Here is a 13,996-nt window from a genome sequence, read left to right on the forward strand (position 1 = left end):
TTTACCTCCTACATTTTTAAATATATAAATATATATATATATATATATATATATATATATATATATATATATATATACTGCTTACATTGTCAAAACAGACTCGTTACTTCTGGTTTGACGCATTTGAGCGGAGTTACTATTTCACATCACTGCGGGCCTTCAAACATCAAACCACTCTGAGGTCGAACAGTAACACATGAAAGGCAATCCTGTGTGTTAATCACCAAGGGATGTTGGGTAAAAAGAGATGAAAGAAGCAAACTGTGTGCTATAGTCACAGGTTAAAGTGGGCTGGTTAATTATTATTTTGACACGACACTGAATGACTGCAGGTGTCCATAACTGCAGATGCAGTACTTCAGCAACTATAGCTAGCCCTACAGAAGAAGAGCGAATAAAGTGAGTAATATTTTTAAGTACCAGGGAATTTCAAATACAGCATTTCTATCAGCGTAACCCTTGTGGTGCCCTCGGATCAAAAATGGTCCCTAGGTGAATGGCAAACAAGCATATGGGAATCCCAAGGACACCACAAACATCAATAAACATACAAAGTGTTTGTGTGCAGTTTGTCACACTGTGTGTTGCTAGCTAAAGGACCAACTGCTGTTTTTCACAGGGAGAGAAAAGAAAGAGAGCTAACTTCACTCAGAGAAAGATAAGAAAGACAGGACAGGAGAGGAAGAAGAGAGGTTAGATTTAAAGTTAAGGATGCTCAGTGGAATTTGACAAAGTGGAAATTTAAAGCTTACATGTAAGTCCTCATGTTTTTAAATTAGATATTGGATCTATATATATGGCATTTTGTTTTTAACAGTCTGACTGAAATAAAGTTTGTATTCCTATGTACTAATATCATTACATTAATATAGCATAAGGTATATTAGCTTTGCATAAAAGGTGCTAGAAATGTTCTTTAAGGAGCTACTTTTACTTTCTAACTTTGAGTACATCTCAGAGTCCGTACCTTTCTACTTTTACTTGAGTAAAGAATTTGAATCAGTACTTTAGCTTTTAATGGCATATTTTTTTAACACTAATATCTGTACTTCTACTTAAGTACAGAATTTCTGTACTTTTTCCACCTCTGCTCAGAGATAAGTTGCTAAATGTGATGATGAGGATGTGGTATACAGCTCTGTGGTTATTGTAGTTCATCAAACCACACAGAGGGTACATGCTTCATCAACACTGTTTCTCACACACTGAAGTGTTTGTTCTTTGTACACATTTTCACCGCATGTGCTGGATGGCAATGTTGGTTTTTCCACTGGTCAGATCACTACTTTATATTGAAATATTCTAAAGAGTAGCAGCACATTTAACTCCAAATCTTGAATCAGTGTCAGGTGGACCCCTTGTGAAAAATCAATATAAAAATATTAGTAACCAATTATCTGTGAGTCCCGGTATTCTGTCTGTTTCAGCCTAGAAAAGAAAAATACAAAGTAAACATCATGTATAAAAAGTATTAAAGAAAGATGTTTGTGGGCCAGAAGGGGTGGGAGTATTGGGAAAGTATTTGTATCTCTCATGAGAGATAGAGACACTCAAATGAGTCAGGATGAAGTCATTAGGAGCCCACATGGCAATCCAGGAAGTTATTTAGAGCCAGATCTGCAGAGTTTTTATTCTGTGTTCGTATTGTTTATACTGTGATTTCTTTTTAGTTACTTGAAGGAAGCTCTTGTTTTTTTGTTTTTCTCTGTTTTTACAAATTATGAAATAATGAAAAATGAATTCTGGGTCTGTCAATCTTTAAATATTAGATTAAACCTAAAAGTTCTTGTTGGACAAGGTGGTGTTGACATTTTGTTGGGCCAATCATTCAATGCAATCTTCAAAGTCTACAAAAATATAATTAACACCAGTTCATCAAAATAAGTAGCTTTTAATTGAAATGTTAATACAAATTTAATTAAATACTGAAAGGGCATGCTTTCTCCAGGTGCAAGGCAGCCTTAAAAGATGCAAATGAGGGAAAATCCTTTACAGCTTTTTTTATTAGTTTTTTTAAGCCAAAAACACAGCAAAACAGTCATTAACGGCCTCTCAGCGTGTTAAAAATGTCCAGGAATATAACATAACCAAGAAAGAGAACGTAACTTTCATGACATTGATTTTAAATAAAGATTTTGTGTATTTAGTTGTTTGGTATTTTTTTGACATTTTAACACAGTGTTACCTGTTTGAGGTAAATAATTATTGTAAATTTATTACAATAATTTCGAGGCCATTTTCATGGACATTTTGATCTGTCACAGTAAAAAAACCCACAGGGCTGCACTCTGTTTATTGCACCGAATTATTTCCTTGTGAGCATGGTACTAAAAGAATAATAAATTACAATGTGAAATATTATACTCAATAAGTAAATATGTCTGGGAGTAAAATGCTGAGTGCCGAAGCCCTCTGAAACTGACACTTAGGGGTAATTCAGAGAGTTAACATGCGAGACAAAGCATTCTGTGTTGCAAGTGAGATCAGGCTGACACTGTTTAATCTTTCTGTAAATTATATTTTCTCAGTCAGGAAGAGGTGATAACATAACATAAAATAATCTCATTATCCCCAATAAACTGTAAGCATCAGCATCAAAAGATTATCCTAACCTCTATTTTCAGATTTTGTGACAACTCATAGCGCATTTGAAACATTTTTGTTTTTATATTACTCCCAATTCCTGCACTTTCAATGTTATTCAGTGTTATTATATTATGAGAATGCATATTCTTATTAGTAAATGAGTCCATAAAGATTTTGAATATTGCGGATGATAATTTTTATATCTTGTCTACAGCAGAAAAAAAATACAGCTTATAGTAGAGGAACTAGAAGGAAGGCAGTTTGAAGTGTTGCATTTGCACGTTGCATGAATTCAAAAATAGATCCAGACTTGACTGTGGTTCATGTGTTTTAATTCTTCTCACTCACAGGCATGGCTGCTCATCTCATCGTTCTTCTCCTCTTCAGTGTGCTCAAAGGTTGGTCACAGCAATCATTTAAATACCTCATGTTTCAATGACTAATCTCAGCAGATTATTACATTAAAGACATTTTGTATTATTCACTTTTGTACTTAACAATACTCTAAGTGTCCACATGTACAAGAGACAAGTGAAAGAAGAATGTTTTAATTAAACATAAACATGAAGATTATTAATTTGTTTATATTTATTTATTTGTTCCTGTTGCAGGAGTTCACAGCATAACTGCAGTCAGTAAAGTATCAGTTGAAGTTGGAAAATCTATCTCCATCCCATGTCTCTATGAGTCACAATATAGAGACCATGTGAAGTACTTGTGTAAAGGACATATATGGGGCTCCTGCAGATATGTAGTAAAAACGAATGAAGCAGACCCTTTAGGAAAATATTTAATCTCTGATGACAAAAACCAGAAAATTTTCACCGTTACTATAAACGAGCTGACAGATAAAAACACTGATTACTGGTGTGTGGTGGAGATTGATAATGGAGCAGATTGTGGACAGTATTTTCAACTGTTAGTTATCAGTGGTAAGTGCCTATTTTCTTGCACATTTCAAATAGTTTATCATTTCCTTCAGAAAAATGTAAGTTTTTCAGAAAGACTGGATGTGCTCTTATTTTTAATTAATTCATTAGATATGAAGTCTGAATTACCAATGAATTTTTTATTGAGCACTTTTTAAAATCTGTTCATTTTTTATTTGTTTTACTGGCAAGGTACCCCCAGTGTCTACGTCGATCATCAGAGGATTACAGGATATACTGGAGAAAGCATAACCATCAGATGTCACCACAGTAACTCTGGAGCAATGAAGTGGTGCAGGCTGGGCAGGAACTGTGTGACAGGATCATCTGGATCTATAGATGGAACAACAGTGAGCACTCATATGAGAGACCCAAATGTTTTCACAGTGACCATGAGTGGACTAAAGTCAGAGGACAGTGGCTGGTATTGGTGTGCTGAAGGGGACATTCAGATACCAGTATATTTAAATGTTACAGAGAAGCAAATTACTAGTACTACTACTGCAGGTAATAATACATGTAAAAAAAAAAAAATCATGAATTCTACATATTCTAAGTGTTAGGACTGTAAGAGGTATTAGCATAATAATCATTACAGTACTGTACTGATGATGTTCTTTCTGGAAATATAGCCACAACCCCTACTACTACTACTACTACTACTACTGGCAGTAGTACTACTCATACTGTTACTGGAAGTGGAACAATTACTACAATGGAACAATGGAACATTTCTACAGTAGAAGAAAATAAAGAACACAGGTCAGATAATTCTTTTCTTCATTTCTTTATATTTCCATGCAGTATTTAGTGGTAAAATGTTTTGTGTAAGAAAGATTCTACAAACATTTTTACAGATGCTATTATTACTTATTCATTTAAATTTTGTTTATAAACTGCATGTTGTAGATCTTCATTTGACCCAAAGATCCTCATCATCCCTCTGAGTGTGTTGACCTTGATTGTAATTGTGATGTTGTTCATCTGGTTTATAATGAGACACAGTAAGTCTACTAGAAATTTGATTAAAATCCATTTCAAATTGATTTACAAATCTTTAGAAATAGTTCAACATTTAAGTTATTGTGCATTGCTACAAAGAATCAGTAACAGTCATTTTGTTTTATTAGAGCAGAACAAAGCAGAATCATCAGCCACAGCAATGGTAAGTTGTACTGATTTATTTCTATGTGGGCATCGTACATGATACTAAAAGAATAGAGAAAGTAAAACGGTTTCATAATTACAGTTTGGCAGATGTTTGAACTGTGTTTTGTACTTCAATGCAGGCTGGAGACGAAGTAACATACTCTGAAGTCAGACCCAAGAAAAAACGTTCACCCAAGGTAACCAACTACAACAGCATCAAGAAATTCAAATCTAAGAATTTTCAGTGAACATACCGGTCATCTGAGAGTACATTGGATATGTAATCTATTGTAGATTCATTTCTAATATGTCTGAGAAAAATGAATCCTCATAGGGTAAACTGTTGTTGTATTTTTTATAACTTGCAAAATACAACAACAGCTATCAGAAGAAATTAGATCATGAATCACAAAGCTGTATTTTGCTTCTGAAGATTCAAACCTCTACCCCTTCTCTTTCATTTAAATACTCGTATTTTATCAATAACACTGATACCTGGCACTTAGACTAGTGAGAATACTAGAATAGTAGAGAAGCACATACCAGATTTGTAAATGCAGAAGAAATATCACCCGAGGTTACCCTAAAATACTACAGCTACACATTTACACTTTAGAATATAAGTAGAGTTTAATCTATTTTTTGTTAAAGCACAGCAGAAATGTAAATAGTCCAATTTCTATATTTCTTCTCTTCCAGAGTTCATTTGGTGAAAGTGATGTGGAAATCATTTACAGTTCAGTTGTTGTACGGAAGTGTACTGAAAGGGTAAATATTAAATGACCTGAAACCAAACACACACTGCATCTCACTCCCTGTGTTTTTCTTGATATCAAATCGTTTTACTTGTTGTCCTGATATGACATGTTTCACTTTGAATTTGGTCATATTTTGCTTTTTCTCTCTAATTATCATTTGCTTCTGTTCTCCAACAGGGTGACAGAAAAGCCACGGAAGTTACATACAGCACATCAGCTGAAATGTTTTGATGTTAAAACTTTAATGTTAAAGAGTTGTATCTCTTTTTTCTGTATCTTTTATTACTAGAGTATTTGTATTTGCTGCTCTGTTATCTTCCTTCATTTACTTGTTATGTAGTAACTTTTAACCTTAACCCTTTTAACTGTTTTGTAAACAAGATAATTTCTGCATAGCTGCAAATTTATTCAGAGAAGCATTGAGCTGTTTTTCTTTTTCAAGACCATTGACATATCTTTTCATTCTTCATTCTTGTAATAAAGAAGCTTTACAGACTGTTAGACTGTGCACTCTTAGATAGTTGTAGATATTCCACAATCAGCTGTAAGTAGTATTATTGTAATGTGTAAGCATTTTAGGTACTAAAGCGTCTCAGCTATGAAGTGGTAAACCATGTAAATCTATAGAAAAGGTTCACTGAGTTCTGAAGCATATACTGCAGAAACGTTGCCATTGCTCTTCTGATCCGGTCACTGCAGAGCTCTGAACCGCTGGTATTAACCTGAGCATAAAAACTGTGCCTTCTGGAGCTTCATGACATGGTTTTCCATGGCTGTGCTGCTCCTGTAAGTGTAATGTGTTGTTGTACTTTTGTCAGTACTTTTGTCCATGTCATCTATTTTCATGATCTGAATTTATGCGTACAACATAGGTGAAAAAACAAAAACAAAAAAAATAAACACTTGTATATGTTTTAGATGCCTGGCTTCACACCCAGTCTACAAGTAACTAAAATGAAGACCATATGTCAAAAAATGTAAATTTGTATTTATCTTTTATATTGGTTTTATTCAGATTTTAGTGTTTATTTGTGTGTAGTTTAATTTGCATGATTTTATTCTGTTTGTATTGCATGTTTTTAGTGTGTTATTTGACATTATTTTAATACACTGTGGACTGGCTGGGCGCTAGCTGATAGGGATCACCTGATGAGGCATGGGTGTGTCCAGAGGTGGCCTGTCAGCTGTCTAAAGACCTATTAAAAGGAAGCTAGCTGAACACTGGAGGAGAGAGGCCCCAGAAATGAAATGAACACAAGAAGGCCAGGTGAAAAAGAGGGACCTGCTGCCTGATCGTGGGGTTGCGGCGCTTCATCTGGAGATGGACTGGTCAGCGTGACGTAGTGACCCAGTCCCGACAGCAGGAACGGCAACAGCAGGAACGGCAACAGTAGGAGACAGCGCGTGTGTTTCGCAGCAGGGCAGAGGTATACCTCTGCCTGCATTCATGAGTATTGTCTCCACTGTTGTTCACCAGATGCAGCTGTGTTGATAGAGGGTCACCATTACTATAAGCCAGGGCCGCTTCCAGGATGATTTTTCTGGCTCTTATCTGTGCTGACGCGAGGGGTACCGTGGTGGCATCCCACGACGGACTCCGGTGTAGAATGCGAGCTGCGCTGGGATGCGATGGGCCCAGTGAAGGGACGAGAGGGGGACAGGAGGCTCCTCCTCGTCTGTCTGGGACGAGGCTGGCGTGGACCCTGCTCTGGAGAGGAAATTTCTGGCCTGCTGGTGGACCAAAAATGAACATTTATCTGGGTTTGTGGGGCAGTTACATCAGAGGATTTTAGTGCACGTAGAAAATTGTATTTCTAGCAGTTTTAGAATTGGGTTTATTCCTGGGGGATATTAGTATATTGAAAACATTTTATTGAGTATGTTTTTTGAGAGTTTTATTTTATTTGTGCTCCCTGGCCTGGGAATAAACAGTTTCTGATTAGACCTACATCATCCCTGTGTCTTGATTACTGACTTGCTTGCTCCCCCTTTTATCCAAAGAACCATCCTCTTTAGTAAGACACTCTGGCAGATCAGCTTTAGTGCCTATGTTACAGACCATACAGTAAGAGGAACTAGATTAAAAGTGCTGCAGTTTAGTCTTAAGCAAACAAAAACCAGGAAATACACTAAGCACACTAATATGACAGATGATGCAACAAAGAAAAGAAGCAAACTGAGGGCTTAAACATGCACATAAGGTAAGGGCAAAGAAGTGACACGTGGAGAACCAAGGTAAGCAAAACTGAACATAATACACACAGAATAAAACACTATTAAGATACAGCAGAATATAGCAGAATTCAGGAACAGAAATGCAGACTTGATAAAGACAGAAAGGGAAATGCACAGAGACCAGACTGACTTGCAAAGATCCTAGGGACCAAACGCAGAGATGAGACAAGGACAGACTGGACACAAAAGGGAATTATCAGAAACCAAGGAAGAGAACTAAAAAAAAATTCAGAAGGGCTGGGACATAATACTATAGTCAAAGGGAAAACCCCGCCAATATAGAGCTGTAATGGAAATCACTTCATAAAATACTCGAGCTCAGGGAAATAACCCAAAAGACTTACTATCTCTGTAGCTGATGAGCTGCTTGAAACGCCTTCAGTTGATCCAGAATGCTACAGCATGTGTACTGACAGAAAGTGAGAGCATATTTCTCCTTCTACTGGCATCTCTTCATTGGTTTCCTACAGAGTCTCTCAATGGACATTGGAGAAAAAAATTATCGCAAAAGTTTTATGAGATCCTGAGAAAGACTTTTCCCCCTGCATTTATCGTACCTCCATTGGTACCTGTGAAGCTGTCCAGAGTACTGTGACTGGTAGTCAATCAAATAAAGTATGGCTTGCAATCCACTTACACCAAGAACTCTCTTCAGATGTCTCTCACTTATATAAAAACTGTGCAGTGATTTAATATGTTCATAGTTTAGTTGAAGCTCAAAATAAAAATCTATGAATCTCTACTGCAGGTGAGGTATGGTTGTTTCGAGGGCTGGAATGGGAGGAAAAAATGACCCAGACATTATTAGTCCAGGTGGCCAACCATTATTGCTGAAATAAATAAATAAATGAATGAATAAATAAATATGTGAATTTAAATTTTATTTCATTAGTGGTGTTGGAACTTGGGGCGATCGTGGCTCAAGAGTTGACAGTTCGTCTTGTAATCGGAAGGTTGCCGGTTCAAGCCCCGGCTCAGACAGTCTCGGTCGTTGTGTCATTGGGCAAGGCACTTCACCTACCGCCTACTGGTGATGGCAAGAGGGGCCGATGGCGCGATATGGCAACCTCGCTTCTGTCAGTCTGCCCCAGGGCAGCTGTGGCTACAACTGTAGCTTGCCTCTACCAGTGTGTGAATGTGAGAGCGAATGAATAGTGGAATTGTAAAGCGCTTTGAGGGTCTCGAAAAGCGCTATATAAATGCAATCCATTATTATTAAACTGCAGCCTGTTGTGCTGGCTGCGCTCGCACTGAGCTAGTCCGCCTCACTGACGTATTAACGGACACCTCCGGAGCATTAATGCCACCTCATTTGTTCTGCGGGTGACCATTAAGAGTTGTGAGCCTTTTACATTAGCCCCCATCCACAGCTGTGCAGCCCCTAGCGCTGGGGCTGGAGATGAGTAAGTACACTGATTACTCAAACAGTAAAGTAACACTCACTCCAGCATGTCCTTGAGTAAACCTTTGTATTAATGTGCTACTGGACTTCGTAGTTTTTGGTAGAGCTGGAGAGAGATGAAGGCGGAGAAAAACGGAGCTGCTGATCTTCCTGCCACGCCGTGAAGATGGGTAAACAACCCCAGCAGGTGGCTAGTTTAGCTACATCTATGTGGGTCTCCAGCTTAACACGCAGGAGCAGTGATCGCGAAAAGCAGCTTTGTGGGAGACTGTTGTAAGTATTGGTAACATGGCTTCCAGAAAACAGAAGTTGTCATTTATCTTTTACATCATGCCATTTCTCAAGACTTTTAACAAAGTCGGTTTTAAGATATTACAAATACAGTCAAACCAAACACAACAGGCTATGTATAAAATAGAGAGAAATACTCTAAAATATAAATAAATACAGCGAAATACTGAATGAATAAAGTACAAAAACTTCAGTTGAAAGGTTTGCAGTGATATTTTATTTCTTGTTTGTCATTATTAATCTGACATTATTATGTCTACACAGCACAGATAGGCCTACATAAAAACGTTGATGCCCCCCTGGTTGGCGCTGTGCGCTGTAGCAAAGCGTCAGCGAGGCGCCATATGGAGGCAAATATCTATAATCAATTAAATGTCATCATAAGCCATTGACTTTCCAACCTATCTGTATACAGTTTGGTTCATTAGAAAGGCCAGACTTAGAAACGTTTAATATGTTTCCAGGTTTCACATCAAAATCAAAAATGCTTTCTGTGGGTGCTGTTTATGATGTTCTGCTTCAAAAACTGAAAAAAGGTAAAAATCACTTTAAAACTTTGAAATCAGAGCTGCAAACTGTTTCTGCTTTCGGAGTCCAATTATATTGTATATCCATCATAAATATATTATTTTCTGCATTTAATCTGTGTGTATCTTTTTCATTCATGTCTGGGTTTTAACTGAATGCCAGCATTTAATGTAATATGTTTACTGTCCCTGCACTGCATTTTTGCCACAACAGAAGAAAAAGCAAACACACAAAGCCCAGATAGCAAGGAGACATTGAACTGCTGTTGATTTTTCATCTGATCCATCATTATGGTCAGGATTGAAATGTCAATGCAAAATCAATGTTGAAACAAAATTAGAATACTGATGAAACCTGACGTTGACATAGAAATAACATTGGTTTCCTATTTGTGGTTCATACACAATTGTCTTTTTTGCAGGTTTAAGTATTGCTGGTAATTTGCAGTGCTTTAGTATTGGTACAAATACCTGTTAAGTACCGATTTTTAATAATGAGTTTATTGTTGTTTCAATAGTAACCAAGGGCGCAAAGGTAATGGAAAATCAACATCAGATTTCAAAAGTGATTCAATATCAGAATCTAACATTGTTCTAACATCTAACAGTGTTTGAAAATTTGGCGTTGAATCAATGGCAGCATTCAACATTGATTCAATATCAAATTCTGACGTACAAGAGTGACGTTACGTCAATATCAGATTCCAACGTTGATTCAATAGAATCAACTGATATTGACTAAACATTGTTTCAATGGATATTTGCTATCTGGATATTTGCTATTACTATCTGGTAGTAATAGCAAAGCACCACTATTATAATATAAACAGTATTCACATTTTCTCTGAAATATTGGCCTTGGACACCTTATGTAAACACTCGGTAAGAAGGATCCTAAATATGTTGAAGAATGAGACATTAAAACTTTATTGAAAATGGCAAAATAAATACACTCATAAAAAAATATTTTGTTTTAAGTCAGATTTGATGTCACGTGATAGACAAAAGCCGTCTCAGCCTAATTTGCATATAGAACGTTTTAATGTTTGTTACGATGAAGTGCAGTCTGTGAAGTAACCACAGTGTTTGGTATCGTTTTTAGTGTGTTTTCGCCGGTTAGACGTTCACATCGCCACAATTCTGACAGCATTTAAACAAGTTTTGAATTTGTCTCTAAAAAGATTTTTGATTCGTCTTGAACAAAAAAAGAACTGCGTTGGTTTGTTTTGCTATGTCTCAAAACAACTATCAACTGAGATTCAGAGGACCTCCTCCTCACTGCGGTGGGCAGTACGGTCCCCCCGGTGAATACAATGGTCTCAGAAGAGCTTTTGAGAACTGCAGGAGGGAAAACCTTCATATACGAGAGAGCACGTACCAACTGAAAAGTTGCCTAAATGGTCTTCTGGCAGAGAGGAGGAATTTATGCCATAAGGATGGGCTTGTAGCTCTTAGAGAAGAAATGGAGACCAAATACAAGCAACTGGAGAAAAGATATGAAAAGCTGGAACAAGAAAACAAAATACTAGAAGACGGGAATCAGCTAGACATGTATGACTTGAAGGAAAAGCTGGAGGCATACACAAGAATTGAAGCAGAAAATGAGCACCAGGATTTTCTAAGGGAGATACATTTGGAAGAAGTCCAAAATTTGAAGGAGAAATGTCAAGACTAGGAACAGAAGCAGGCACTGTTGGAGGACAAAAGTAGAGAAATTGAGCAAGAGAAGACAAAATTAGAGGACAAAGATAAAGAATTGCAGGAAGACAAGACAAAACTAGAGGACAAGAATAAAGAATTTGAGGAAGGAAGAGAATAAGAAAGTACAAGGCAAATATACATAGCTTGAGCAGAAGCATAAAGAAGTCCAGGACAATATATGAATAACTTGAGAGGATTCACAAAGAACTGCAGAGCGGAAACAGTGAAATCCAGGAGGATCAGAAAAACATGAGAAACTTGAACAAAAGAGCAAAGAACAGGATGAAAAGTTTAACAAACTGCAGGAAGATTGTGAGAAGATCCAAGCAGACAATAAAGACCTCAAAGAAAAAAACACACTGGAGATGAAAACTGAGTTGCAGGTGCAAGAAATCAAAGCATCGTATGATCTGACTCCTAAACAAACAGCGACAGGGGATGATTATGGGCCTCCTCCATCACTTTTTGAGCCCCGTATTACGGCCTATCTGTGCCGACACTCCTACACCACTTCCTGGAAGAAGCTCCCGAAGAAAGGAGGAAAGCGGGATGGTACACTCATCAAAGTCAGAGCTCTTCTGCGTGCTTCCCATGGAACTACTGGACCAGCAGAGTGCATCTTTCTAACTTCCCTGCTGCCCTTTTATTGTTGGACCTGTCAGCAGCTTGATGACATCCTGTTATCATGGCTAGAATTTTATGCTGGCCTAAAGGGATCTGCCCTACAGTGGTTCGGTCCTACTTGTCAGGAAGGTCTTTTTATGTCAATATGGGCCCTCATAACGCCAAAATAGCCCCTCTTAAATACGATGCACCTCAAGGCTCTATTTTGGGCTCTGCCCTGTTCACCCTCTATTTGTTGCCATTGGGTTCCATCTTCTCGCGGTACAACATTTCATTCCACTGTTTCGCTTATGATTTGCAGATTTATCTGCCTTTAAAAGCAGGGTCAGACTGTCCCCAGCTCTTATTACACTGCCTTGACGACATCAAACAGTGGATGGTGTTAAATTTTCTAAAGCTAAACGAAAATAAAACTGAAGTTGTCATTTTCGGCAACTTAGTCAATAATCACATCGATAGCACTCTGGGCCCCTTTACCTCCTATTGTAAAACACATGTAAAAAACCTTGGTGTCTTGGTGCAGGTAAGTGCAGTCCTGCTTCTTTCAGTTAAGACAGCTAGCCAAGGTAAAGCCATACCTCTCGACTAATGTCTTTGAACGTGTTATTCACCTCTTCCTTACTTGCAGGTTGGACTACTGCAATTCATTGTATTTTGGTTTAGCTTCTCTACACTGGCTTCCTGTCTCCTGCAGGTTCCAATTTAAACTTTTACTTTTTTGTTTTTAAGTCACTTAACAGCCGAGCCCCTTCTTACCTGTCTGAGCTCCAGGAAAAACCGTGAGGTCTAGCTCAAAATTAATGCTTTCCATCCCTCGGACTAGTCTCAAATCTTGTGGTGATAGAGCCTTCTCTGTGGCAGGTCCCAGACTTTGGAATAGTCTCCCCCTAAAGATTAGATCTGCACACACACTTAATCAATTTAAATCACTACTAAAGATACATTTTTATGCCCTGGCTTTTAACACACTGTGACCCAAGCATTTTGGTCTTATTTTAATAGTCTTAGTTATTGTTTTAATTCTTTTATTGTCCTATCATTGTTTTATATTGTCTCTTTTTAATGGCATTTTTATATTGTTAAGCACTTTGTGCAGCATCGTCTGTCTGGAAATGTGCTATATAAATAAATTTGACCTCGACCTTCGTCTACCCCCTTCTTTCCTCCTTCTCCCCCTTCACATCTCCACCCGTATTAGTGATGCGCGAATCATGGACGAATCGTTCAATACTCGAGAATCACTTTACTGACTCATGAATCATGATTCACAAGCCCAACTGACTCACTGACTCATCCCTGTTGCTGTTAGCAGCAATGTATCTAGCTTATAATTAAAATTGTGGAGAAAAACACAACATCCAGTATCCATCCATCCATCCATTTTCATCCGCTTTATCCGAGGCCGGGTCGCGGGGGCAGCAGCCTAAGCAAAGAGGCCCAGACCTCCCTCTCCCCAGCCACCTCCTCCAGCTTATCCGGGGGAACACCAAGGCGTTCCCAGGCCAGCCGAGAGATATAATCTCTCCAGCGTGTCCTGGGTCTGCCCCGGGGCCTCCTCCCGGTGGGACATGCCTGGAACACCTCACCCAGGAGGCGCCCAGGGGGCATCCTTGTCAGATGCCCGAACCACCTCAGCTGGCTCCTTTCGATGTGGAGCAGCAGCGGCTCTACTCTGAGCCCCTCCCAGATGGCCGAACTTCTCACCCTATCTCTAAGGGAGAGGCCAGCCACCCTTCGGAGGAAGCTCATTTCTGCCGCTTGTATCCGCGATCTCGTTCTTTCGGTCACTACCCA

At 38.3% G+C, this 13,996-nt stretch overlaps 1 protein-coding gene across 1 annotated transcript; it reads left to right on the top strand.

Annotated features, from left to right (window-relative positions):
- Positions 1-2,938: 2,938 nt before the first annotated feature.
- LOC146375008 (polymeric immunoglobulin receptor-like) lies at positions 2,939-4,912 on the top strand. The gene is made up of 7 exons (XM_084949245.1): positions 2,939-2,984; positions 3,198-3,518; positions 3,708-4,022; positions 4,148-4,277; positions 4,425-4,519; positions 4,646-4,680; positions 4,805-4,912. Exons 1-7 carry the CDS (start codon positions 2,939-2,941, stop codon positions 4,910-4,912), a joined length of 1,050 nt encoding a protein of 349 aa, XP_084805371.1.
- Positions 4,913-13,996: the final 9,084 nt, after the last annotated feature.

Source organism: Perissodus microlepis, chromosome 13, assembly GCF_051167445.1.
Source record: "Perissodus microlepis isolate ML-2025 ecotype Zambia chromosome 13, ASM5116744v1, whole genome shotgun sequence".
In the NCBI taxonomy this organism is placed as follows: Eukaryota; Metazoa; Chordata; class Actinopteri; order Cichliformes; family Cichlidae; genus Perissodus; species Perissodus microlepis.

What these genes read in the sequence shown, in the direction of transcription:
- LOC146375008 (XM_084949245.1), top strand. Translation starts at nt 2,939, where the DNA reads ATGGCTGCTCATCTCATCGTTCTTCTCCTCTTCAGTGTGCTCAAAG. An exon ending in TCAACTGTTAGTTATCAGTG is followed by an intron (nt 3,519 to 3,707) that starts GTAAGTGCCTAT and finishes TTTACTGGCAAG; the next exon opens with GTACCCCCAGTGTCTACGTC. An exon ending in TACTAGTACTACTACTGCAG is followed by an intron (nt 4,023 to 4,147) that starts GTAATAATACAT and finishes CTGGAAATATAG; the next exon opens with CCACAACCCCTACTACTACT.